The sequence below is a fragment of the Acipenser ruthenus genome, chromosome 47 (assembly GCF_902713425.1).
Source record: "Acipenser ruthenus chromosome 47, fAciRut3.2 maternal haplotype, whole genome shotgun sequence".
NCBI lineage: Eukaryota > Metazoa > Chordata > Actinopteri > Acipenseriformes > Acipenseridae > Acipenser > Acipenser ruthenus.
This window is the reverse complement of record NC_081235.1, coordinates 7,003,556-7,030,470: the sequence shown is the minus strand read 5'-3', so window position 1 is coordinate 7,030,470 and position 26,915 is coordinate 7,003,556. Positions and strand designations below refer to the sequence as shown.

The 26,915-nt window shown below is 39.9% G+C and overlaps 3 protein-coding genes across 17 annotated transcripts in view; all 3 read left to right on the top strand.

The window, feature by feature from the left end:
* Positions 1-695: 695 nt before the first annotated feature.
* Positions 696-5,878, top strand: LOC117966156 (calreticulin-like). Its single transcript, XM_059013887.1, has 9 exons — positions 696-853; positions 2,125-2,226; positions 2,497-2,700; positions 2,871-2,965; positions 3,273-3,482; positions 3,600-3,713; positions 4,158-4,301; positions 4,514-4,606; positions 4,769-5,878. The coding sequence occupies exons 1-9, from the start codon at positions 766-768 to the stop codon at positions 4,970-4,972; spliced, it is 1,254 nt and encodes a 417-aa protein (XP_058869870.1). The 5' UTR covers positions 696-765; the 3' UTR covers positions 4,973-5,878.
* A 508-nt stretch (positions 5,879-6,386) lies between these two features.
* On the top strand, positions 6,387-14,031 carry LOC117966161 (UV excision repair protein RAD23 homolog B-like). The gene is made up of 11 exons (XM_059013888.1): positions 6,387-6,632; positions 6,846-6,847; positions 8,216-8,297; positions 8,595-8,674; positions 9,014-9,303; positions 9,642-9,685; positions 9,848-9,975; positions 10,226-10,331; positions 10,949-11,091; positions 11,199-11,354; positions 11,954-14,031. Exons 1-11 carry the CDS (start codon positions 6,566-6,568, stop codon positions 12,065-12,067), a joined length of 1,212 nt encoding a protein of 403 aa, XP_058869871.1. The 5' UTR covers positions 6,387-6,565; the 3' UTR covers positions 12,068-14,031.
* Positions 14,032-15,753: 1,722 nt separating this feature from the next.
* Positions 15,754-26,915, top strand: part of LOC117401313 (epidermal growth factor receptor substrate 15-like 1) — a 35,634-nt gene continuing 24,472 nt past the window's right edge. For 3 of the 15 annotated variants that reach the window (XM_059013874.1, XM_059013871.1, XM_059013879.1), the window contains exons 1-13: positions 15,755-15,972; positions 19,632-19,673; positions 20,457-20,546; positions 20,642-20,689; positions 20,809-20,904; positions 21,142-21,207; positions 21,729-21,854; positions 21,981-22,040; positions 22,139-22,399; positions 22,684-22,841; positions 23,605-23,761; positions 24,224-24,286; positions 25,394-25,479. In XM_059013874.1, coding sequence (XP_058869857.1) covers positions 15,946-15,972; positions 19,632-19,673; positions 20,457-20,546; positions 20,642-20,689; positions 20,809-20,904; positions 21,142-21,207; positions 21,729-21,854; positions 21,981-22,040; positions 22,139-22,399; positions 22,684-22,841; positions 23,605-23,761; positions 24,224-24,286; positions 25,394-25,479 — 1,280 coding nt within the window. In that variant the 5' untranslated portion in view covers positions 15,755-15,945. Of the gene's footprint in view, positions 15,973-18,348; positions 19,148-19,631; positions 19,674-20,456; positions 20,547-20,641; positions 20,690-20,808; positions 20,905-21,141; positions 21,208-21,728; positions 21,855-21,980; positions 22,041-22,138; positions 22,400-22,683; positions 22,842-23,604; positions 23,762-24,223; positions 24,287-25,393; positions 25,480-26,915 lie in introns of those variants that run through there. The other 12 variants (XM_059013876.1, XM_059013872.1, XM_059013884.1 and 9 more) reach the window with 10 other exon arrangements.

Below are 26,915 nucleotides of genomic sequence, written 5' to 3'. Positions count from 1 at the left end.
CATCCTTCATTGCTGTAACCTGCATGCATGAGTAAAAACAACGGTGGGTGGTGATCAAACTAACTGTAGGCTTTTTCTTTCAAACTGATTTTTTTTTTGAGTTTTAGCATAAAACGCAGACAAGTTATAACCTATCACAATTATAATTCCACAGTTCTCACAAAACATTTACATACATTCCACTATAACGGGCAGCAGTGTGGAGTAGTGGTTAGGGCTCTGGACTCTGGACTGGAGGGTCGTGGGTTCAAGCCCAGGTGGGGGACACCGCTGCTGTACCCTTGAGCAAGGTACTTTACCTAGATTGCTCCAGTAAAAACCCAGCTGCATAAATGGGTAATTGTATGAAAAAATAATGTAATTGTATGTAAAAATAATGTGATATCTTGTAACAATTGTAAGTCGCCCTGGACAAGGGCGTCTGCTAAGAAATAAATAATAATATAATACTGTATGCACAGAAAATAGCAAAATCTGCTTTGTAGAAAAAACTACCTCAAATGGTGTGTGCATCTTTGGGTGTGATGTATATGTACACGGTTATAATGGTGCCTGCGGCTTTAAATCTGATTGCCTCGGTACAGCTAGCGTACCCTGTTGAAATCTACATGTACTTCCTCGGAATAACTCGTGGTCTCAGCTCATTGGTCATCAGCTGGACCAATCACCGGCAGCCATCTGTGCAGGAACATTTACAGCAATAAAACCTGTGCTTTCAGACAGAGGCAGTACCAGAATTAATCCAGGTTTCGAGGAGGTGTAATCATGAGGTCCGGATTGCTATTCTCGGTGCTTTTTGCTGTAGTCGCGGCCGATCCAAGCATTTATTTTAAAGAACAGTTTTTGGATGGAGGTAAGAAATGCTTTTATTAAAAAAAAAAGGAAACCTTTTTTTTTTTTAACACTATTTGGAAAAAATATATAGCAAGCACGCAGATCTGTATATGTCCCTCAAGCATCGGACTTCAAAATCTGAGAAATGAATCTTGTATTTGAAAGCTGGTTTTATTTTATAGTATCGTGGTATCTTCTTAAAAAATGTAGTTTAATTTCAAAATAAAAATGAATGCGTACGGTTACACACTGGGGGAAAAGCCTAGCAACATAAATAATTAGTATTAGTACAATATGAGTATAATCTGAATCTTAATTTCACTTTGTTTGGTTTATACTATACTGTACTGTATACTGCAGTCTGATACTACTACGACTACTACTAAATAATAATAATAATAATAATAATAATAATAATAATAATAATAATAATAATAATAATAATATGCCTTGTATAGTTTGAAACTTGTGATGGGGATCGTATATCCCTCTAAAATTAGAATAAAATCAAATAAAATGCTGTGTGATTATCTACAGTGCATAACGAGGGCAAACAGAAGTAGTGTTTCGACTAACCACGACGTACTGCGAAAATACCCCCAACGGTCTCTTAAGAATCTGCCACAAAAGAGACTACAACCCAATAACTCGATCTCGAAGATTTTGATTTTCTTTTTAGTGGCTGCTGATGATCAGTATTGAAACTGAAACTTAAAAGCATAAAAAAAGACTGAAAAGTTATTTAATAAAGTATTAATTCGGAAAGAATCCGGGGGAATCAATGGACGAGTGGGAAGTATTTGATACTTTAATATATTTCCAGTGTCTGTTTGTTTGTTTGCAGGCTGACAACTCCTTGTAGCACATTTTAGATTTGAATCAAGTTCCTGTATAACTACAGTGACACATGTTGAACAAACAAGGAACTAACGTTGCTCCCGGTTTTTATCACCTGACTGTTTTTTTTTTTTTTTTTTTTTGGATCAAACAGTCTTCCAGAATCATTCCAGAATTCACTATTGCTCGTACAAACAAGCTGATGATAATGACATCTGAATGATATTTCTTTTTTTTCTTATTTAATTTTATTTGCGACTGGGGTGTCGGAATAGTGGTTCTAGGTCACTAATGGTTCTGAGGAGGCTTCTAAAGCGTGTAATACGCAGGTATTACAGCACACTGCTTAAGGGATTCACTGGTTAATAGAATCAGCTGCATATTGTAATAATGAAACGATGCATTCCCTTTGTTTCAGCGCTGCTAAACCGTGATCTTTGTCCTGCGTTTCAGATTCCTGGCAGAGCCGCTGGAAAGTGTCCAAGCACAAGGAGGACTACGGGCAGTGGAAACTGACGGCAGGGTCATTTTATGGTGATAAGGAAAATGATAAAGGTAAAGGAACAAACGACGGAGCCACGATGCTGGTCATTCTACTAATCAAACAGTGACTCGGGAATGGAAATTGGACTCCCTTTGCATAGCGGTTTTGCATAGCACTTTGATCCATTCCTGATTTTACTATGAGCTTGACACACCTGAGCTTGTTACCTACACGCCGTGGCTAATCAAGCTTGTACTGAACACCCCAGGTGGGTGAAGCTGCTATGCAATAGAAGTCCCATTTCAATCCCTGTTGAAGCCAAGCTTGTGTTTTGTTTTCAGGTCTGCAAACCAGCCAGGATGCCCGGTTCTATGCTGTGTCGTCCCGCTTTGATCCCTTCAGCAACGAGGGCAAGACCCTGGTGATCCAGTTCACAGTGAAACACGAGCAGAAGATCGACTGCGGGGGTGGCTACGTCAAGGTCTTCCCTGCAGACCAGGATCAGGAGGACATGCACGGGGAATCGCAGTACTACATTATGTTCGGTAAGTTCTCACTTCGGAACATCTCTGAAGGCGGAACACAGCCAGTGGTGTAGCAGTGGAGCCGCGGGACAGGCAAGCGAAGTCACATGGACAGAAAGACAGTTGATCTAGCCTGTGTGTTGCATGTGTCCGTGGTTTTGATAACGCCACTCTCGCTGGTTTTTTAACAGGTCCTGACATCTGTGGTTACAGCACGAAAAAGGTCCACGTCATCTTCAACTACAAGGGCAAAAATCATTTGATCAAAAAGGAAGTGAAGTGCAAGGCAAGTGTTGAGCAACCAAGATAAATAAAGACGTGTACAAAAAATCCACCACCTTTAATTCACAGCAATAACATGTACAGCTGTCCCGTCTAATCCCCAGCACAGCTCTTTGATGTTTTTACATGCCATTCTGTGGTTTGGTTGCAACGTTCTCCGGCTTTTGTTCCAATGTGCGGCTGTGATTGTTTCCATAGAAACGGAATGCTTCTCCATTCAGAAGTTCCTCATTTGAAGCTCCTCTGAATTACTTCACCCTGCTCATTAGAGCATTAAAAATGTGGATGTCTCTCTGCCTGTCCCCTTACAGGATGACGAGCTGACTCACTTGTACACACTGATCCTGAGGCCCGATCAGACCTACGAGGTGAAAATCGACAACGAGAAGGTGGAATCCGGCACTCTGGAGGAAGACTGGGACTTCCTGCCGCCCAAGAAGATTAAGGACCCCGAAGCGAAGAAACCAGAGGACTGGGATGACCGGGCTAAGATTGACGACCCTGACGATGTCAAACCAGAGGTACGGGCAGCAAATAACAGCCTGAGGAACTCGAATTCAGCAGACGCTGTCGTAATGGAACCGTGCTATTGCCCAGACAAATATTCCTTTGTTCATTTCTTGTTTCATGTGTTTCAGGACTGGGAGAAACCTGAGAACATCCCTGATCCTGATGCCAAGAAGCCAGAGGACTGGGATGAGGAGATGGACGGAGAGTGGGAGCCACCAATGATCCCCAACCCAGAATACAAGGTATGCCTTTTCAACATGCTAGAGAGACAGCAAAATGAAAAAAACCCTGGTAGTATAATAAATATATTTTTATATATATATGTGAATTGTTAATCGGTTATTATCCCTTGTCTGTGTGACACTTGAGAACTGCTGAAACTTGTTAAGGATTCGTCATCAGATACTTTATTAATTCTGACAACTTATTAGCTGGGAACAGCTTGACCAAATTTAAGGTAACTTTGCATGGTGCTTTTGTTACAAGAACTTTTTTTTTCCTGCACTGTTAATGTTCGAGGCTATCGAAGGCTCTTTTTTGGTCTTGGTTTTGTAGACTACGCCCTTGCTGTGGCATGCTACCCTACTTGCAGTAGATGTACAGTTGGGGGCGGTGTGGTGCTTATGCCCCTGGTGGGTATCTGTGCTCCTGATCTGCGTTGTTAATACCGTACTTTTTTCTTAAAGGGCGAGTGGAAACCCAAGCAGATTGAGAACCCTGACTACAAGGGTGCCTGGATTCACCCTGAGATTGACAACCCTGAATACACACCTGATTCAAACATCTACAAGTTCAACAACATAGGGGTCCTTGGACTTGACCTCTGGCAGGTTAGTTTTAAAAGCAGACCCATTCTTTATCATAGGCTCCACTGATCACAACCGTAGATTTACACCCCTTTGCACAATGAAAGTCCTTACTATCCAGCATGTACGTTTGCCGTACCTCACGTTAAGTAGATCTTGTATGTAGACATTTGAGATTTCATTGAGGACATGTTTAAAAATACATTCTTTTTAATTTTTTTTTTTTACTATAACAGGTAAAATCTGGCACTATCTTTGACAACTTCCTGATCACGGATGATGAAAAATATGCAGAAGAGTTTGGACAGGAAACCTGGGGAGTCACCAAGGTATGGAACAGTAAAATCTATTCATTGTATTACTGCAATGGATCATTCTGTGTCGCTATTAATACGTCTTGGAACATTGTAGCTGACCAGTAACAATTACTGATCCTGTAGTAGTTTTACCTGAATGGTTCTGCCTGACCCATCATTCTTCGAATTGTACAGGAACCAGAAAAGAAGATGAAGGATCAGCAGGATGAGGAAGAAAGGAAGCAGCGTGAGGAGGAGAAAAAGAAAGACGACGTGAAAGATGAGGAAGAAGACGAGGAGGGAGACGAGGGAGACGAGGGAGAGGAAGGAGACAACACAGAGGCAGAAGAAGAGGAGGATTCGTCGGAAAATGAAACGCCATTTAAGGACGAACTCTAAATGAACTGCCTTGACCTGGAAATGAAACAGGAGTTCTAAGGCCACCCCACCCCCCACCCCATGGTTTTGCTTGAATAGCTCGTTTTTTAAGGATTTTTTTAGGGCTTACAAGGAAGGCAGTTTAGTCTTTGCTTGTTCGGTTCATCCCAGGTTTTATTATTATATTTCAATCAGCCATTGAGGTCAGAACGTCTAATAATGAGAACTCTGACACGTCTTACTGGTTTCCCTGAGATGTGCAGCCTGCAACTCCAGGCTCTCATCTGGAGCTGTGTTTTTAAATTGCAGTAGCCTGAAAGAATAAGATTGTCCCAAAATTTTAAAACAAATCTTTGTTCTTGATTTAAAATGTTGTCAAATTTGTAACAAACCACTGTTTAGCGAACATGCTTTTCCTAATGAGCGCGACATTTTATAGAGTGCCGAGACAAACGATTTGTTGGGTTGTGGAGAAGTTTTGATAATTTCATTTTTCTTTCCATGTTTCTTTTAGCAGAGCTTAACGTTTTACATTGCTGCTGCTGTTAGACAAGAGCAGATTTCAATGTTCAGTTTATGTGTTGTGCAATGCTTCAGTAGAGCAGAGCGAGACTCTAGCCCTGTTCTAAAGATGTAACGTAACTGAATGCAAATGAGAGAAAGTGAATGTAGTTCGTTGTGTTTTAGACAGTAACAGTACCAGGTAGGGAGGACAAATACATGGCGATGCTTGAACTGCATTCCATCTCAGACATGGATGTAAATACCTGTCACTATTCACAGGCGCAGTCAACTTAAAATACATCATTTGGAACTTTTTTTTTTTGAGAGGGACAGTAGTACACTTGAGATCATTTTGCAACCAGAATGTAATTATTAATACCAAAGTTTTGTTTATGAAATAAAAAGTAAAATATATTAAAAAAATATGATTTTAGTGTATTTTTTTTTATTTAGCATTTTATATTCTTTGTGGATAATAATAATAATAATAATAATAATAATAATAATAGGCGGGGCACCCTGTGAAGCAGTGTTTAGAAATTCTCGGTGAAATCAGGTACAACAAAGCCACCTCCTATATTTATTTTTTTACATAACCTTTGATGTTCTGAGTCCAATGCAAGGGTGGAAAAAAGACTCCCATTGCATAGCAGTTTCACCCGTTCCAGGTTTTAATATGTGCTTGATTAGCTCCAGGGTATAGGCTAAACCACCAAGACACAACTGCATGAAGACGACCTGAATATTGTCAGATCTCATTCTATTCAGATAGCAAGCAATGCACGCCACGGCTTGCACTAGCATTGAAGGCACCAAACAGAAACAGCATCACACGCCTGTATGATTACGACAGAGCAGTCACTTGGCTGAAGTCGCCGTCATGTGATCATCTCTTAAATTCTGTTTTAATAAAAGGTTTTTGTGTGTGTGTGTGTGTATTTACTCGAGCGGCGGGTAGATGGCGCCAGAGTGCAGAATTTATCAGTAGTAAAGGCAAGAAGGTGCAGAAGCAGTCGAGATAGCTGAGTCACAAAACTGGCATCGGAGTACCAGTGAAAGGGACGGGATATTTCTGCTGGAAGTTATTTGTATTTAAAACTGTTTTTAAATATGTTGAAGATCACGGTGAAAACGCTGCAGCAGCAAACCTTTAAGATTGAGATAGAGCCGGAGCTAAGTGATTCTTGCGTTGAAATAAACATTTTTTTTTCGGTGCTTTGAACAGACTGACAGCAGAGAAGAACAGCATGAGTTTGTAAATTAGACAGTGTTAATAACTGTACATAAATATAATGTATTGTACTATAAGGGTTTTGTTGGGGAGTAATATCAATTTGTTATGGTTTAACATATAACATTGCACATGCTGTACGTAGAATATGTGCTAAAGCCGTCAAGTTTCGTAGGACGTTTTGAAGATTCCACATTTTCATTTCGAGTTGTTGGTAACTCTTTTTAGAAACGTCACACAAATACTAGCCTACTACTAACCCAGCTCAGTTAGCTGGGCTGGGAAGTCGTTGATTGATTGCCCTGAAGAAGTTGTCAATGCCACACTGATTTCAGAGTCCTGTCCAGACTCTTAGTGCCTTACTTGAACTGTTAATTATTGTAGTGTTTTAATCCCTTTTGAAATGTTTTGTTACCACAGTGAAAATGAGTATTGGAAGTTTAAAATAAGCCTATATTATGACAGTAACACTTTTTACACGTGGGTCGTTCCGTGGTCATTTTTTAGTACTTGCACTGGGATTGTACAGAACCACACTGTTGTAGACAGACCTTATAAGTTACACACAAACAAATGACCTGCCTATTTTGTCCAGTTGGATTTCAGGTGCCTGCTCTTAAGTTTTTGGTTAAAGGCAGACTTCCTGCAAGCTGCAATGTATTGCCGTCATGAAAAGATGTGAACTACTTTTGAATTGCTGAAATACTGCACCCCACGCATGTGCTGAACCTAATAGACACCCCAATACAGAATGTTCTGACTCCTCCCCTATCGCTGTGTGACACGCCCCCAATACAGAATGTTCTGACTCCTCCCCTATCGCTGTGTGACACGCCCCCAATACAGAATGTTCGGACTCCTCCCCTATCGCTGTGTGACACGCCCCCAATACAGAATGTTCGGACTCCTCCCCTATCGCTGTGTGACACGCCCCCAATACAGAATGTTCTGACTCCTCCCCTATCGCTGTGTGACACGCCCCCAATATAGAATGTTCGGACTCCTCCAAGTCTTGGTCTTTGTTCCAACCCTGTTCTAAATTATTTAATTGAACCAATTAAATGTCCACCCACACCCTAAAGTGGTTAATTAGTTAATTTTAGCTGTTAAGCCTGGAGTGGACTGGACCTCCAGGATTGTGAGTGGACACCCCTGGTTTATAGACCAGTGCTTCCTAACCCTGATTCTGGGGACCCCCTCTGTGTGCTGTTTTTTATTCCAAATGAGCTCTCTATTACTTAACTAGGCCCTTAATTGAGCATTTGTTTAATTAGACCTTTTAAGTTGTCTTCAACTTATAACGTATTACAGCTAACTTGAAATCTGCAACTGTTTAAGAGCTGAAAACAAGTTAGAAGGAGTAGGACTTTATCTCATTCGATTTGATTAAATTTTCCAAGTTCTTCAGCTGTTACACACTGTTAAATTCAATTACTGACTCTGAAGTCCACCTCAATCTAAAACCATTTGAGGAATGCAATCTGGATTAACAGGCTTGCGGGTGTTTCTTAAATGCTCTTTTTTTCCAGGTGAGATCCTTAAAGGAGAAAATAGAGAAAGAAAAAGGATCTGATTCCTATCCAGCAACCGGGCAGAAGCTCATCTATGCAGGTGAAACCCCATCGCTTTTGTTGTTCATTGCTGCTGTTCATAGTTTTACTCAATCCTCAATCCGAAAGGTTAAATTATAGTAACAGTGTAGTCTACAGTAAGAGTTTCTCCCCCAGTTTCAGTAAAGCAGGGTAGCATCAAAGCCCCATTGCTTTATTTATTATGTTGTGAATCTCAATATTAAGTCTTATAGAATGTACTGCCAATGCAATCTCATATCTAATATATCTGTGTCTTTAAAAATCCAAACGTATAGACAAATCTGTTTGTTTTGGGGTTTTTTTTCTTACATTCAAGGTAAAATCCTTAACGATGACATACCTATAAAGGACTACAAGATAGATGAAAATAACTTTGTCGTAGTCATGGTAACCAAGGTAAGCGCCAGCACGCTGTTAGACAGAAGATAGCATTCTGTTTCAATTCTAAATGCTCAATATTCAGAAATACTATTCTGTTTTGTGATTCGATCATTAAGAAATAATCGATAAGGGGTCCAAATAAAATATCAATACGTATCGGTTTTGTTTACTGCATGAATTTATGTTTCGCTTAGACATCTTTTCCACAGCCAAAACGTAATAAATTGGGTCCATATTCAAAGATAGTCCTCATTCAGAATATCAAGAGCAGAGCGCTAGAGAGCGCACGTAGCTTGTACAAACAACAGTATTGCTTTCCTAATTTATTTATTTTGTATTTCTTCTTGCGAATAGCCAAAGGCATCATCTTCTTTACCTGCGCAGCCCCCAAGCGAAGCAACCCCAACTCCTTCAGTAACAAGCACCCCTGTCCCTGTCAGCACCCCCGCCCCTGTACCTGCAGCATCAGAAGATGCCCCACCTACGGAAGCAGTGCCCCCTGTGGCTCCCCTTTCCGCTGCAGCCCCCCTCAGCACAGACGCAGCAGCGGCAGCAGCACCTGGACTCCCCGATACCCCCACTGAGGAAAAACCCAAAGAGGAAGCGAAGGAAGAGCCCGCCACCGCCCCACCTGTCTCCTCCAGGTAGACGAGAAGAACATCAATCACGTGCCTTGCTGGTGGTGTTACTTGAAGTGCAACCAATCTACTTCATTAGATTCAGCCATTTCTCACCACAAAGCAAACGCAAACAGCTGCAGTCCAGCAGTGCGCATGGAATGCACAGTCATTCTTGTGTAGCACCAGATAGAAAATGAAAGTACATGTTTGCTGTTAATTTTAAAACCAGACCTGTATAGTGAATGGATGTGCATGGCGTGGATCATTTGCGGAATCGCTTTTGTAAGTTCTCGCTAAGCACCAGACCCACTGATGCCCATTCTGTCTGACTCTTTCTGATCTGAATCATATTTTTTTCACAGCATTGAAGACCTTAATCTTTTAGAAGAAGCATCGTCTATACTAGGTGATTTTTTTTCTTTTTTTTTTTTTTTTAAATAATATTTAATATTTACTTTTTTATTATTGTTAAAATGATATTTCTTTTATATGTTATCACTTTAAAATACGTGAAAAAAATATATTTTTCTTACACGAATTTACACGAAGGCACAAATTGCATGTCCAGTTACAGGGCAGGCATATGAAAATCTAGTCGCAGAGATCATGTCAATGGGATACGAGAGGGAGCAGGTGATAGCGGCATTAAGGGCAAGCTACAATAACCCTGACCGGGCAGTGGAATACCTTCTCACAGTAAGTGCCTTCAGTAAAGAGCAGCTGCAAATTTAGTTTTCTCAGGAGTTTCCTTGTCTTTTGTTAAGTCTGTGTCAAGGTGCTGTGTTTATAGCCTGTTGTAACCTGTTTTAAAGTTAAACATTCACAGCATTTGATGGCATTGCGATCAAATGCTAAACCTGCGACTGAGATGGTACATTATTGATGTTATGCGCTTATTAAATTGGATCCCAAACATTCCAATTTATTTTTGTTCTTTATTGTTCAGGGAATTCCAACAGAACCTGACCTTCCTCCAAAAGAGACATCCCCTCCAGCTCCCGCCTCCAATCCCACGCCACAACCAGCAGAGAGACCCGCCCCGGCCGGGAGTGGTGAGTGAGGAAGCGAATCACAGTTTTCATCTCCATTCCCTGCCAGGGCCACATTGATTAGCACTCAGCCATGTCAGAGCCCTGTAATCTGCACTTGTTTGCTTCGATTCTTCATGACTGCACAGGGATCCAGACAAAGGATTTCATTTTATACACGTGGCCACTCCCCAGTTAGCATCAGTTACCTAACTGGGGAATGCCCACACCTCCTGGAAGAGACAGATTTAACCCCATCCCTGCCAACCTTACATTCACACACACACACACACACACTGTTTACTGCTTCTGCCCTGCCACTAAGTCAAATGAAACCTGCTGAATAATGTGACGTTAACATATTGAATTACACACCGCTTTGTAGTTTTGCATAGACTTAACGACAAACTGACACATTTAAAAAAAACATGAAATACTGTACTACTATTGTGGCTTCTGGTAGACTTTCTGCGATATCGTTTTGGAGTTTCTTTGATTGCATGATAAGCAAAAGATCAAAATGATGTTCATATAGTTATTTATTTTTGTAATTATGTCTCAATCCTAAAATTCTAGGTGATGCTAAACTTTTGGCCACAGCTGTATATGTAACTTTTTTTTTTCTTTTCTGTACGGATCAGGTGATGTATCGTCGAGTAACCCCCTGCAGTTCTTGCGAAACCAGCCCCAGTTCCAGCAGATGCGGCAGATCATCCAGCAGAACCCAGCCCTGCTGCCTGCATTGCTGCAGCAGCTCGGCAGAGACAACCCCCAGCTCCTCCAGGTGAGCCTCCGAGGGGCCCCCGGCCCTTTCACGCTGCGGGACTCCCATTCACCCACCCCGCCGCTTTGTCTCCGATGCACGTTTTATTTCCTTTTTGTTTCTCGCAGCAAATCACGCAGCACCAGGAGAGGTTTGTGCAGATGCTGAACGAGCCTTTCGGAGAGTCTGCCGGAGAAGGAGAGGGAGAGGAAGCGGAAGGTCAAGGGTCCTCGCAGACAAACTACATCCAGGTCACACCTCAAGAGAAAGAGGCAATAGAAAGGGTGGGTATACTGATAACTAATCCTGGGACTGCTCAGATGGTATATTGGTATATTTCGTCGAGCAATACGCTGGCATTAAGCAGGGGAGTATATGGTTTGGTCTATTGATATTGCATGAGGGCAAGGGCATTGTGTTTGGTGCCCTGGGCATGATTTCAATAAGTTGTTTAATTTCTTTGCTAGAGGAAGGCACTGGTATCTGAAAACCCAGTGCTGGTTAAAATGAGTTTCCTCATTTTCTCCAATATTAGAAGCTGTAATAGCAGGGAATCTCAGACACACAAGGGAAAATGGTCAGTATAGCCTATTAGTATTAACATATTGATTCGGACAGGAAATCAGAAATCGTGTGTGACTTGGTGTGTGTTATCAGTTTTGGAAACAGCACTGTCTTGATCACTTTCACTTAACAGAATGCATTGTAAGAAAGAGGATTTCTAATGCATTTTCCATTCACATGGGTTATACTGTTTTGGGTATGTTCTTAAGTAGGTTGCTGTAAATAATCCTCCGATGAGCCATTGCAGTTACCCTGTACTTTTAGCCAGTTTCTACATTTCTTCAATCAAAACCTTTTTTTTTTTCTTCTTCCGCTGCAGTTAAAAGCCCTGGGGTTTCCAGAAGGACTTGTTATTCAAGCTTATTTTGCCTGCGAGAAGAATGAAAACCTCGCAGCTAACTTCCTCCTGCAGCAGACGTTCGATGACGAGTGACCCGTGCCTGTCTCTCTCGCTCTCTCTCTCGAGTGTTTATAAGTGTGGACTGGGAGGGGAGTGCAAGAAGGCTGCGGGCCGTGGTGAGCTTTCTCTCTGGACAAAGCCAAGATGTGAAAAAAAAAAAAACAAACACTGAACAGTTTATTTTTGAACCAATGCACACAACCCACTTCAATTGCTGGTGTCGCTGCCTAGTGTTTAGATTTACCAAGTGGCCATTTTTCTTTTTTTTTTTTACTTCATTATCGAGTATGATGTCGCTATTTCTTTTGCTGTACCCCCGAGATGAAAGTTATGAGCAAGGCAGCATAAAATGACAATCAGGTGTTGTATAAGCATTCAAGATCGCTTAGAGAAAGCCACATACAGAGTTGCTTAGCACGTGCTTCCATTGTTGTCAGTAAGTCTTGTAATGCTTGCTAAGACCTCTAAACTGTACCATTGAAAAAATAAGCTTAATAGTTTTAAACAAACATAGATCTAAATGCTTGTACAAGGTTGTTTGTTTTAGTACTTTGTGTAAACTTTACCTAAATTCTAGTAATTTGTAGAAACATCCTCAGTAGATTTTTCAGGGTGTTTATGGTAAAAGCTGCTTAAGACTTTTGGGAAGACAACAGTTTGCCATATTGCAGTTGCAAATATATGTCTTTGAGCACACAAGAAAAACAACAAGATGAAGGATGTGAAATAATGGTACAAAGGTGGAATTTTTTTTTAGAATTTTTTTTATTTTTTTTATACTAAAGTCTTCAGTCTCCTTGCCCTGAAATTGGATCATGTTGCTAAAGGTAAAAATGTATGTCTGATTTCTCTTTATAGAAAATATATTTAAAATGTAAAGCACATTTTTCCAATAGGCAACACAGTCTAACTGTAACACCAGGAGATGCATGACACACAATAATGCAATACAGACTGGAATAGAAACATGAATAGTGGAGTGCTTTTCTACAACTGCCTTGTTGGTACTGGACTGTTAAAGCCTTTAGTGCAAGTATGTCATGTTACTCCCAAGTTGTCTGGTCTTGCATATCCCCTTTGGTATTACATTTTTAGAAATTTTACAACAGTTTGTATTAACTCTGTGGAGTTCGAGTAGTTGCCCCACCATAACTTTGAACAAAACAAAGCCTTTCTGCATTATAAAATAGATACATAGATAGGAAACTTAACATGGTGCAGGGATGGAAATAAATTGCATGGCAGTTTGATCCATTCCTGGCTTTACTGTGAGTCTAATAAGATGCACCTGAGCTGGGGCTAAGCAAGCTTGTAGTAAAACCTCTAATGGGGAAAAAACTGCTATGCAATAGGAGTTTTATATCCATCTCTGTGGTGCAATTGTGCATGCAGTGACTGAAGGGGATATACAGTCTCTTGGGTGGTAGGCACTGAACTGAAGTTTCACATGTCGAGGTAATCATTTAGAACAGCATGTATATTACCTATTCTACGATTGCAGAAACAATTACTTGCACAAATGGCTTCAGTTGCAAACAGTCATGCAAAGTACACCCTGTTTCAGAATCATGAAGTATACAACAATACAGGTGCTTCAGTGTATAGGTACGTTATTTATTTATTTATTTTGCATAAACATTCATCAACCTGCTTTAACATGTCAGTTCTTACGATATGTAATCTGCAAAAAAAAAACATTAATATGAGAAATCTCTGAAAGTTATTAAAAGTACAATCACCTAACTGTATATGATGCTGTTATGAAGCTCTGTTACTGTGTGTGTGCTCTGATCAAACTGCAGAGGAAGATCGCGTGTGGAGTTTGTCGTGATGATTTACTTAATCGTGCCATTTGTTATTTTTTTAACATAAAAATGAATCAAGCTGTATTTGGTACAAAATGTCATGAATATTCAGTGAAAAAGCTATGGGCAAGATGACATTGTGTTATAATGTGCACAGTGCACTTCTTAAATAATAATTTATTCTCTAAGTCCTGCCGTGTTGATATATTCTGTTGTCTAATGTGTATAATTGATCCTTGCTGTTACAATATGACACTTTAAAATTGAAATAGAAATGCGAATGCTGACGTCAGACTTGGGAGAGTTGCATGTTTTAAGTTTTCATGAGCTCATGCGAAGTGTAGAAATAATGTAGATCATGCAAGCGTGTTTATTTTTCAGCTGTCTATTTTTACTGATTTGAATTTTAAGTTGTTGTTCTGATGGCTTTTGCATTTCTAATGTTTCGTTTTGATTTTCTGATGAAGTTCAGTTCTAGCCTTAGCTGCAGATCACATCTTGAAGGCTGAGTTTCTGATTGCTAACTTGTTTCTGGGATGGATTTCATTTCAGCATTATGTACAATAAATAGCTTTTACGAAGCTTTAAAACGGAATGACATGGTGTGTTTAATCATCCCTTTCATCGGTTTCCTTGTCCACAATTTGAACCCCCTTCTAACAAACCCCTGGTAAAGTGCTCTTTGTTTTATGCTAGAGGACACTCCTCATTTTCAAATAAGACACATACACTGCAAGCAGCATACATGCAAAATACTACCCCCTGCTAAATTGTGTATACTTGCAAAGTCATGTTTTGCAAAATAAAGACAACAGCATACAAACTTTTTTTTTCTGTGTGTATGATGAGTACTGTGCTTTGAAGTGTTTCACGGATTGCATGGTATTGTACCTGTTTGTTAGGCAAATGGGTGCAAATCCTTTAAGCCAATACCCTCCCTGCCTGTGGCTCTTAACACAGCTCACCCTGTGCAATCCAGACACACCTTTATTATTTAACAAGCTGGATCAGGATCCGTCTCAATATCGGGGCTCAATCTGAGCATGCAGGAAGATTTTCTTGTCATCTGTTTTATACATTTACACTGCATTTACATCCCTAAAAACCACTGAACCAAACATACGTTTCCAGGGTTGAATACACCGGCAATATGTAGCGCACACGGGTGCATGGGTGTGTGATGCTAATGGTATCCTGACATGTACAGTAAGTTGCATCTCTCTGTTTCAAGTCAGTTTTGGTTACCCTTGGCGCGAGAGCAGATCTGATAAACTGTCTCTGTTCTCTTACCAAGTACCTTTGTATCCAATGTCCTGCTGTCTTTACAGTGATGACTCTGTGGGCCATTCTGGAGAAGAGAATTCCCTATGAGCTTCCACGAAGGGATCCGAGTGTGTAATCTTGGGTTTAAATCCTTTGCAGATTTGTCGAGGCGGTGCTGCCCTTGATGTCTAGGCTTGCATGTTGTGGCAGCTGTTTCTGATTGTTTGCCTCATCGCATTACACAGCTGTTTATTTCGTCCAGGATTAAGTTGTTCAAATACTCTAGCGAAGAAAAACAACCTCTCTCTGGATTACAGCCAAACTGGCAGCACAAGCAGAGCCTCTCCTCTCTGGACCACGACAATGTGCCTCAGCCACGCCCTCTAGGGGAGCGACACTGAAGTGCAGTCTTTTTACCCATCCAAGCAATCGCAGAGCAGGACTTAGTAATTTTATGATTGCCCACTCGCACTTGTCACAAGTTTGTGTTAGTAGAGATTCAACTCATCATAAACCTGTTTAGGAGCCTTATGTCGCTTGTGTGGATATTACACCGTGTGTCTTTGCTCTAACTGTTATCTCAACTTTGCGTTTGTAGTTTTTGAACTCCCCATCAAATCATTTGCAGTCGTGCATATTCCCGAGCGTCGTGCAGGTTCTCGGTTAACGCGCGTGCTTTTCCCGTACCAACCCGCTAACGCGCGTGCTTTTCCCGTGCCAACCCGCTCACGCGTGTGCTTTTCCCGTGCCAACCCGCTCACGCGTGTGCTTTTCCCGTGCCAACCCGCTCACGCGCGTGCTTTTCCCGTGCTCTAGAGGCGCGCTCCCGTGGCAATAGGGAAGATGGCGGCGCTCACGTCTCACACTCAGGTATTGTACAATGTATTATTTGTAAAGAACGGAAATAAATAATAATAATAAAAAATCTCGTCAGTGGGGCGCACCACCGTGTTTCCTGCTTTGTGTATAATAAAGAGGGTGGGGTGTGTGAAACGTTTAGGGACCTGTGGTGGATTTTAAGGTTAGGGGTGTGTAGCAGGGTTAGGCCTACGGAGACAGAAAATGGTGAAATATTTGAAAACCGAAAACCGAAAACTCGCACGTATGATTTCTTTAACTGCAGGTTGCGGAGGACGTTTACAAAAACCGAGTTTCGTTGCGATATCTATGTTCTGTATTACAATGAGCAGTTTCAGTAGTGATGGTTTTCGTAAGTTACAAGCTGTCACATCAACACAGGGGGAATGTATATGCAGATAACATCTGTTATCAGTTGTATTATTAATTTTGATTAAAACGAGATCCCTAGTGCTGGATGTATACAAATGTCCGTGCAGCTTTTGAGTTTGAAAATTTTGGTTTTCTTCTTTTCTGACGAGATATATTGACAATCCTGGTGTCGCCGGTGTTTCGCAATGAGAGTGAATTTACAGTGTCGTTTTGAAATCTGTATTACGTTTTTCATGTATTACATAATCGAGGAACCGGTCACGATTGTTATGACTTTGTTTCCCTTTCTGACTGGTAGCTGCTCCCTGTTAACAACAGTGGAGATTTTAAAATAGATGCAATTAGTGAAAACTACGTGGTGTAAACGACTGATGTCTGTAGGAGACTGTTCAGTATTATTGGTTTTATGTCATATTTTTGCTCAGAGCCAAGTTCCCTGTATATAAAAATTATTTTACATCAGAACAAAATACTACTGCTTTATTGATTCGTTGCAGTTCGTATGGCTAATCAGTGCAGGCCTTCTATTAAAAAGCTGCACCCATTCATAGTTTTGACTGTGGTACAGTGTAATATGTATAATATGTGTGTTATTGCTTTCTAAAGAAGACGTGACAGTATTGTGTACTGTATGCTATGCACAGTGTCAAGCGAGTGCTCAAACATTACGTCGTGGGACACAATGATGCATCATTATGTGAAGAGTAATGTTGTAAACCGGAGTTAAGTGTCACACCCAGTTGTAACTGCTGGTGCCATGTCAAGTAGAAATCTCTGTGCAGCACTGGGTTTTATGTACAGTAAGTGGAACGATAGGTTTATGTATCGGGAGGTTAGTGGCTCCAGTAGGCTTTCATTTGTTAGTGTAAAAATAAATGAAGCAAAATAGACACTGTTGTGTACTGATAGGTTGCTTGAAGATAATTGCAGGGTTTAGTGTATTAGAGCTGCTTTCAGACATCACTAATGAGTGCAGCTGCAGACCCTTACAAAGATGTTAATGATGGCATAGGGACTCTGGAATTAGCTTTGTGAAAGGAACGTGTAGAAATGCAGTGACTGTTCACATGTCCTTGAGCATTGAGGCAGTGCACAGACACAGTGTTATTATCAAACCCTTTGTGATCAATGTGTCAAATTCCAGCCCAAATAGAAAACACTGCGTTTTAAATATTTTAAAATAATACAACGCTTTGCTTTTCAGTGTGCAGCCGAAGGAAATATTCGTGGAGTTAAAAGTTGGGTTTTAAATTGTATTTGATGTGGGAGATAAGCTGGGTAAGGTTTGATTTTATAGGCTGATGCGCAACCAAATTGTAAAAGACTGTATGAGCATTTCAAGAGAACGAATATTTATACTTGCCTCTCTGTCCAACATGCAATCAAAGTACATTTAATAAACCAAGAAAACTGTTGCTAAACAGCATTGCCTGGATAATATGGCTGTGATATAAAATTACCCACACTGATTCATTCTTAAAAGTCTGTATGCTGTACTTCAGTTTCATTGTATATGAAAGCTATAAGGCGTTTAGTCCATAAAGCCCTTTTAAAATGACAAAAGTATCTAAAGAAGCTTTCGATAACCTTAATGTAGTTTATAATTGCAGACTAAAGTAATAATGCACTATGCGATGAAACGACTCAGTTAACCTCTGGCATACTATCTGCATAATCAGTTTAGAATGTATCGCCAGAATGCACAAAATGGAAGAATCCAGATGTTAAAGATTAGAGAACGTATGGAGTAAAGTGAGATTGCACAAGCCATCTGAATTCTTTGACTGAGTGAGCAGTTCTATCCACGGTCTGCAGCTGCTTTGAATTGCCTCTTGCAGATGAAAGAGGGATCATACGTACACAGACAGATCAACAGGTGTCGCTTTATATCCCCAGGTTCTAAGTCTCGATAACTTGTGTTAAATAATGTTGCACCCAGTTATATCATCATGAATGTTGGACCCCAGGGCTGCCAATGTAGCTCCTTTCACAAGCTCTAACATAAAAAAAAACAGTTCTATACTACAGTAAAGGTGGCTGCATACAATTTATAGTACAAGTAACACTAAATGACTTTGTTGTAAAAACAAAATATACCATGCACTGTATTGCTTTAAGGCAAATGTCTGTAAGCATTGCTGGAATGACCGCAATTCAACACCAGATCCCCCACATGCAAAAAACAAATTATTTAAAGTGGCAGTACTGACCTGGGCTGGGTTTAAATGACACAGAAAAGATGAAAGGTTGCAGTAAATGCTGTTGCTTTGTCCAGAGCGTCGCTTATTTAAAGTTAAACTTCCCGATGTCTTGCTGCTGTCTGCATACAGCAAAGCTTTCATGAAAGTTTTATTCACCTGTCGTTTGATGAGTCAGGGTATTGTTTTCATTGCATACATTTGAGCTGATCCAGGGGATTGAATACAGTGTAGACAGTATGGTTAGAAAGTCTGCCGAAATAAATAAGAAATGTGTTTCTGCTATCTGATATTTCTGTTTTGCAAACCACTGTATTGTTATAAAACATAATGGTAAAATAGACACCGACTACTCCCTCCCTCTATATACACACAAACACTGACCTACATCAGAAACAATATAAACGTGGCACGGATAACGTTTCAGGGCTGTTGAAGACTTTGAGTAGTTGTTTGTCAGGGTTCCAGCGAAGCCACACGGTTTTTGTAACACAGACTTGCCAGAACTGTACAGTATGTGTAATTGTATGCAGTTGTAGCTATGAACAGATTCTATCCTGAACAGATGCTATCATCCCCAACCTGAGTGGAGTGACGCAATCTAAAAATAAAACCAGGTGTTGTGCTACTTGTCTTGGTTAACCTCTGTCACTGTGGTGTGGTTAGAATGGTGTTCTAGTTGCTGAATGCATGTATAATAATACATGTTGCTCCTAGTAGGGGCATTTCGCACTTTGAAAGCTGACAAACAATAAAGCTTAAAATGACTTTGCTAAGTATTCCAAGTGTGAGAAGAAATCTGCCTGCTGCTTGTAGAAAGAGTTAGTCTGCTTCATTGTTAGAGAGAATTCAATCTCGTTCACGCACACAAGTGTCAGACATATTTCTAACCTTTTTTTTTCATGCATTTTAAAAATGTGATAAACATTTATGGCAATTTAAATGTCTCAAAGAATTAAGTCATTAGCATTTTAAAAACATCGTATAGAATATTTGTTTGATAGCTAACTGTCTTGTGATCAATACTTAAATAGACTTTATTGAGACTTTTATTTATCAACTTTAGGCAGTTTTAACAGGTTTTATTTTCTTATTTTCCAGCTTTTAAGTGGGAACCCTGTGTACGAGTCCTATTACAGACAGGTAAGATGCATCGTTTTACTTTTAACATCACCGGATGCAGGTGATGGGACGTCTTGTACATTGTATGATGTAGGTCTGCATTTTGATATTGTTACAATACTGTTTCACTGTGTGAGCCGTATCAACATGAGTCTGGAGTGTGTGTGGTCTGTGGTGCTGTTTCAGTTTGAAAGCCTTTTTATTTAACATTATTTTAATACATCCTAAATTACTAACAAAAAAGTAAAGATCAGGTATATGTCCTAAACATTTCACATGCATATAACAGTCATGTTAGATTCGAATGAATTGCGGACGAAGTCTGAGAACAGCAGCAGATTTTATACTACAGAGATTTAATAATTTGTGAGTTGATGGCTTCAGCAAAGGAGTGGAAGGGGTTTATTTGGTCAATAACTTGATAGGCTCTTGCTAAATAGTTTTTAGCAGACGTGAGGTGTCAAGTGGGGTTGTTGCTTATACTAGACGTGTTGAGTGTTTCAACAGAGAAAATCCATTGAAACTGTGCTGGGGTTTAGAAATATTATCGGGTTGGAAGGAAGCATTCATGTAGAGACCAGGCTGAGCAAAAATAGAGAAATTGAATCAAAAACGGCAATTAAAATAAATAAATGTGTTGTTTCTTTCTGGATCAAATAAAACAATAATACAATTCTTTGCATTTAAGTCTTGCAGGGTTTTGTAATTCATAATGCACAACTCTTGTGAACCGGCTATTTTCAGCAAGAATCATCTGTTGATTTGTATGATTTTAAATGCGTTTCCATTTGTGTTCCTCCACAGGTAGATCCTGGGAATACGGGCAGAGTGGGTCCGACAGAAGCTGCTCTGTTTCTAAAAAAATCGGGGCTGTCAGATGGCACTTTGGGAAAGGTGAGTGAAGGGTCAGTTAGTGTTCCGTAACGGCAAATAACTGAAAACAACTTCTCTTTTACTTTTGTTCCTTTTGTTAATTTTTTTTTTTGCAGATCTGGGATATGGCAGACCCAGAAGGAAAGGGCTACCTTGATAAACAGGTTGTGTATTTATTTATTTATTTATTTATTTTTGACCAGTGTAATCTAATCTTGTACTGCATTCTTATAGAAATGTCCTCTCTGAACAAACTTTATATTTTATTTTGTATTCTTTTCAGGGCTTTTATGTTGCTTTACGACTGGTCGCATGTGCGCAGAGTGGCCACGATGTAAGCCTAACCAGCTTAAATCTCACAGTCCCACCACCAAAATTTGTAAGTTTCACAAACATTTGCTCTAATGTTGTAAAAAAAATATATATAAAGAACCAGTTTTTTTTTCTTTTAGTCCTATTATCCTGACTATCTTAATTCACTTTTCCCATCGAGTGTGGTTCTGTCATAACTAAGGATTTGAGACCAGCATATTTATTTTTGTATTGTTCTTGTATTCAGGGTAAAGCATGTTTCTGCAGAGTTTAAGTTAACACTTTAACTTCTGCTCTTTTCCAGCACGATACTAGCAGTCCCTTGTTAATTGCAGGTCCTCCAACAGTGGATTCGCACTGGGCTGTAAGGGTAGGTCACAGTTTTTACTAACTTCTCAACGTTTAGGTATTGTTAACATATGTTTGTCAAAGGAAAGTGTGTTTGAAAACAAACAGCGGAGGTACTTGTAGGTTTTTGATGCCATGGTAACTGCACTCGCTTATTTAAATCCATTAATGTGTTTGTGATGTAATTTGGGGCAGCAGTGTGGAGTAGTGGTTAGGGCTCTGGACTCTTGACCGGAGGGTCGTGGGTTCAATCCCCAGTGGAGGACACTGCTGCTGTACCCTTGAGCAAGGTACTTTACCTAGATTGCTCCAGTAAAAACCCAACTGTATGTAAAAATAATGTGATATCTTGTAACAATTGTAAGTCGCCTTGGATAAGGGCGTCTGCTAATAAATAAATAATAATAATAATAATAATAATAATAATAATAATAATAATAATTTACTACATAGTTAATGATGTAACGATCTACTATTCCTTTCTGTTTAAACCTTCAGATATATACTGTGTGTGTAGTTTTATTTATTTATTTTTCTTCACAGCCGGAAGAGAAGGGAAAGTTTGATGGTATTTTTGAAAGTCTCTTGCCGATTAATGGTCTCCTGTCTGGGGATAAGGTGAAACCAGTACTAATGAACTCAAAACTACCTCTTGATGTGTTAGGCAGGGTAAGTATGTTTTAACCATTCCTCATGTTCTTTTTACAAAATAGAAAAGTTGCCAATGTGTTCTCGTCACTGTTTAAATTGGGACAAATCCATTCTTACAGCGGTTTTGTATTTTTTTAAATGTAGGTTTGGGACCTTAGTGACATCGATAAAGATGGACACTTGGACAGAGATGAGTTTGCTGTGGTGAGTGAGTTAAAAAAAAAATACGAATATTACGAATTTATATACCTTAAGCAAAATGAATGCATTTTTAATGATTGTATTGATTTTGATTTTTGCAGGCAATGCACCTGGTCTATAGAGCTCTTGAGAAGGAGCCCGTCCCATCTGTTCTAACCCCTTCACTCATACCCCCCTCGAAGAGGAAGAAAACGGCAGCTGCTCTTCCAGGCTCTGTCCAAGTACTGCCAGGTGCAGTCCCAGTTCTTCCTGCAAGCCCTCCACCGAGAGATAGTCTACGTTCCACACCATCCCACGGCAGCATGAACAGCCTGAACAGTGCAGGGAGTTTGTCACCAAAACACTCGTTGAAGTCTGCACAGGTACAGCTTTGTGTCTAGTAATACTGTATACACTATAGGTGATCTAGGGGTATTAATAGCTTAATAGGGGTGTAACAGGTACAATTAAATGATTTAACCGGTTCTGGGTGGAGTTTTAGTTGTTTCAGTTAAACAATTTAGAACAAGCCTGGAACAAAAACCAGAAATGGAAGGGCCAACTTTGACCACCCCCTGGCTTAGAGTTTAACGAATAGAAACATTAAGTTAAAACAGATTTCTGTAGTGATGTGTCATGAAAGTAAAGACCCCGTTTTCTCTTGTAGCAATCCGCAAACTGGGTAGTGCCAGCAGGTGACAGAGGAAGATACGATGACTTTTTTCTCAAAACAGATGTCGACTTGGATGGTTTTGTCAGTGGCCATGAAGTCAAAGACATCTTTATGCACTCCGGACTTCCTCAGAGCATCTTAGCACATATATGGTAAGAAACAAAGCAACTGTCCTCCAAGTTATGATACCATTTTAATGACCAGAAGAAAACACACCTGATTTAATGCCGACATTCTGAGACCTGCTTATTTTGTTGTTTTTTTATAATATTTCAAATTAGTAATATAGTGTAAAAGTAGTTTTATGAGACCAAATGAATAATCCTTTCTGGCCTATAGGTTTTATGAATTGGAATTAAACTTGATGTTGTACTAACAGAATAAAAAAAGCCTTTGGCATTCATGAATGTAAGATGGTATTTCTTGTGCTGTAAATACACTTTGTATTTGCTGAAGCACAGCAATCTATATGTGTCACATAGCTCTTATTTATACCAGTTTAATTAACTTTATTTAGAATGAGAGCGCTGTTTGCACATTACGAACCTCCTAAAATAACAGCCCTAATGTTGAAATGCCTTCATAAAAGTGTTTCTATTTTAAAAACAAGCGGGTGTCTATGCCATTCTAAATTGAAGGGGCACTCTATTTGGTGTGATACCAGGGTTGAACCTAAGCATGTCATACTTGTGTGTTCTGAATGAACAGTTATAGTCACAACAATAATACTATTTTTAATTAATCAATTAGCAGACGCTTTTATCCAAAGTGACTTGGAGTCTTGCTCAGGGTCACACACAGTGAGTCAGTGGCTGAGCTGGGATTGAACCAGCAACCTCCTGGTAACAAGCCCCTTTCTTCAACCACTGGACCACTATGTTATGTATCATAACATCATTTTGTGACTTGCTCTAGGTCCTTGGCTGACACGCGGCAAATGGGGAAGCTGACGAGAGAGCAGTTCTCTTTAGCCATGCACCTCATTCAGCAGAAAGTCAGTAAAGGGACTGACCCTCCTCAGGTCTTGACTCCAGACATGATCCCACCCTCTGAGAGAACTACCCCGGGCTCTGTGAGTATTGCATTTGAGGATATGTAAGCAGGATGGACCCAGCATCCCATTCCTGCGGTCTTTCCTTGACCCCGTAGGGAATATAATGGAATATGACATTTGTGTGTTATTTACAAAGTAGACAGGACTTTAGTTTAGGCGATTTAAATAGAAGACTCTTGTTTCATAGTGGTTTAGCCCATTCCAGTAGTCATACATGCAGCTTGCATAGGCAAATACTATGCTCGGATTGGACTCGTATTAAAGCCTGTTGTTCTTAGAAAGGTTTCCTGTCCTAGTAAAGATCAAAGCCTCTTGTTTTTGTATTTAATTGCAGTTAATTACATATTTCCTTAATGCGTGTGAATTCCAGCACAAGGTAGAAAAGGATGGAGTCTTTTCTAAGCGGCACACATCTCTTCTGACCTCTCGTTTTTCAATCCTGCTTTTCTACCTCCTCCTCTTTCTTTTCTTTCTGTATAGAGTCAGTCAGGGTATATGACTCCTGTAGGATCGGAAATCGCAGCACTAACAGAAATGCGCCGTGTGAGTAGCTTCTTGTCACCCCTTCATGAAGCATTTATATCCACTGTATGCCAGCAAACTGCTCTTGCTCCTTCGCATGGCTAGGCTGACGTTTGTCATTAATTTTGTGCTTTAGCATTAAAAACTACTTCTGTTATTCCGAGGAAACGCCTAGCTGCCACTGTTCCTGTTGAATCAAGGCTTTAACATTTGTTACTGCTTGTAAAAACTGCAAATATTTATCTCAACAGATTCAGTGTTGTTAAATGTACATGTAACATTGAAACAGATCCATCTGCACAAGCTAAACTTAATGATCCCCATAACCATAACATAAGTCAAGTAACCATGCAAAGTTTTGGCATTTGCCTTTGGCAGTGTTGTGGAGGCATTAGCTGAAAAGCTTGACTGTTTGTTCTTCTGTGTCTTATAGTGAATTATGATTGTTTAAATTTGCGGATGATAGAAGTTTGTTAGACAACGGTTCAATTGCTTTTTTGCAAAACGTCTAGCCTAATTGTTGGATCTGTGGGGCAGGGCGAGTACAGCAACAAAAGCTTAGCATGGAGGCAAAAAACTGAAAGTAAGTACATGCAGCATACCTGTGAATTTCAGATACTGTGTCTGTATAGTTACGATGACTTTTCAACACAGTATTATGTTGCATGGTTTTATTTGTTTAAATGATGTTAGTTTTAGTGTAAAATCACACAGCACTTGTAACTTGAGCCGTACAGCTCTGACACCACCACCTGAGTTTGCATTGCGTGGACTTTAACTTGTTCATTACTTTACTTTTAATGCTGCTGACGTTTCTATTGCAAACTGCTGTATCAGGCAATAATGTTCGGGTTGCGGGTATGTAATTCAAGTTTGCAAACGCTTTCGTGTGTGGATATGAATCGACTGATGCAAAGCGTTTGTAAAGAACCCCGTGGTTTTGAAGTTGTTTTCAGTAGAGGTGAACGTGTAAGATTCTGGTTCTGTGGCGTTGCCTTTCCCACTATTCTTGTTTTTCTTTCCCTCGTTTTTGTGTTTGTGTGCTACCTGCTCTGCACGCTGCCGCAGCACCCATCCCCAATGTTGTCTCTAAATTCATTGCTGACTTCAGTTTGTGTGTTATTACAGGACAGTGCAAGCTCTGTTGGCTCAGGAGAGTTCACTGGGATTAAAGAACTGGATGATATTAGCCAGGAAATTGCACAGCTACAGAGGTAATTACAATGGAATATTCTCTAGATGTGTCAGCAATGCCACGTAAGCACAGAAGGTGCTGATGGTCCACATTAAAAGGCTCCTTTTTACAACCAGCAAATAGCATTGGAGAAGTCACTGATTCATTCCATTACTTTCTAGTTCCTTTTCCACTTAGCCAGATCATTTTCACCAGTCCCAGTTGGTCACCCTATTGAGTTTCTAAAGAAAGTGCTAGCATTAAAAAAGCTAATGAAGCAAAGACTTGCATTTTATTTTGTGTGTCAATAGTGTAATATAGCAGTTGACATTTGTGTTTTGGCTGTTTTTCTCTTTTTCTTGTGATCATCTCATACTGCTGTCAGTGCTTGTCAGAAATTGATTCTCATGATCCTGGCTCAAGCACAAGACCTGCTTGTGAGCTGATGTTTGAGGATTTGTGAGTCATGCTCTTGTAAAAAGACAAGACAGACAATTCAATCTTTTGGTGAACTTAGGTCTTTATAAAACATTGCTACAGCTGCGGCTGCTGTTGAAAGTAAAAAGCAACAATACACGTTCTACACAAAAACTCCACGTGTTTCTGCACTTTTTTTTGGGGGGGGGGGGTGGGGGGGATCCGATTCTCTTTAACCCCTTAAAGTACACAAAGAATTGAGTGACTGTTCAAACGATTTCTTCTTAAAATACATTTGAGAGCGACTCAAGAATCACGAGGAGGAAACGGAAATTTGGATGACCTGATTCAACCTGTCAGTACATTTTAAACCCTGTTTCGTGCACCTCATAGCAACAAGAAAAAAGTTAGGTTTTTATTTATTTATTTTTGTGGGATGCACATGTCCCTTGTACCTTAAAGAGGGAAGATATTTTAGCCACAGCGTTGTTGTTTTGTTTGTTTTTTCCCATGGAAGTCAAGTTCCGCTGCTTGATGAAGTTCATAGCCTTGTGTAGGGATAGGTGGCTGATTTGCAGTGAATATTTCTTTGCAGTAAAATTATTCTAAAATTGCCTGAGGCAAGTCTGTAGCTGTTAATCAGCAGGACTCATCTGCACTCTAAACAAGGTGAACTATACAGGAACATAGTTGTGTTAATTGTGCTGAACAGGCTCCTCTTGGTTTTAATGCACTTGTTATATGTATGACATTATAGATTTGGTCTTTGTTTCATGACACCCGTTTATTTATTTATGGATCTATTTTTTGTTTGTGTTTTGCCAGACAAAATCCATTCGCATTTCTATCATGTTCTCTGGGGGAGTACGGGAGAGAAAACAGCAATTTCATTTTATTGCGTCGTATGTTCCTCCTTGTTCTGTCTAATTCCAAATCTTACTGAACACTTTGGGAGAGTAACCTGTTTTATTGAAAACCATTTTGGGTGAACAATCCTGCCAAATATATAAAGTACATTTGCCAAAATTATTATTGACAAATTGGCCAATCACATTATGT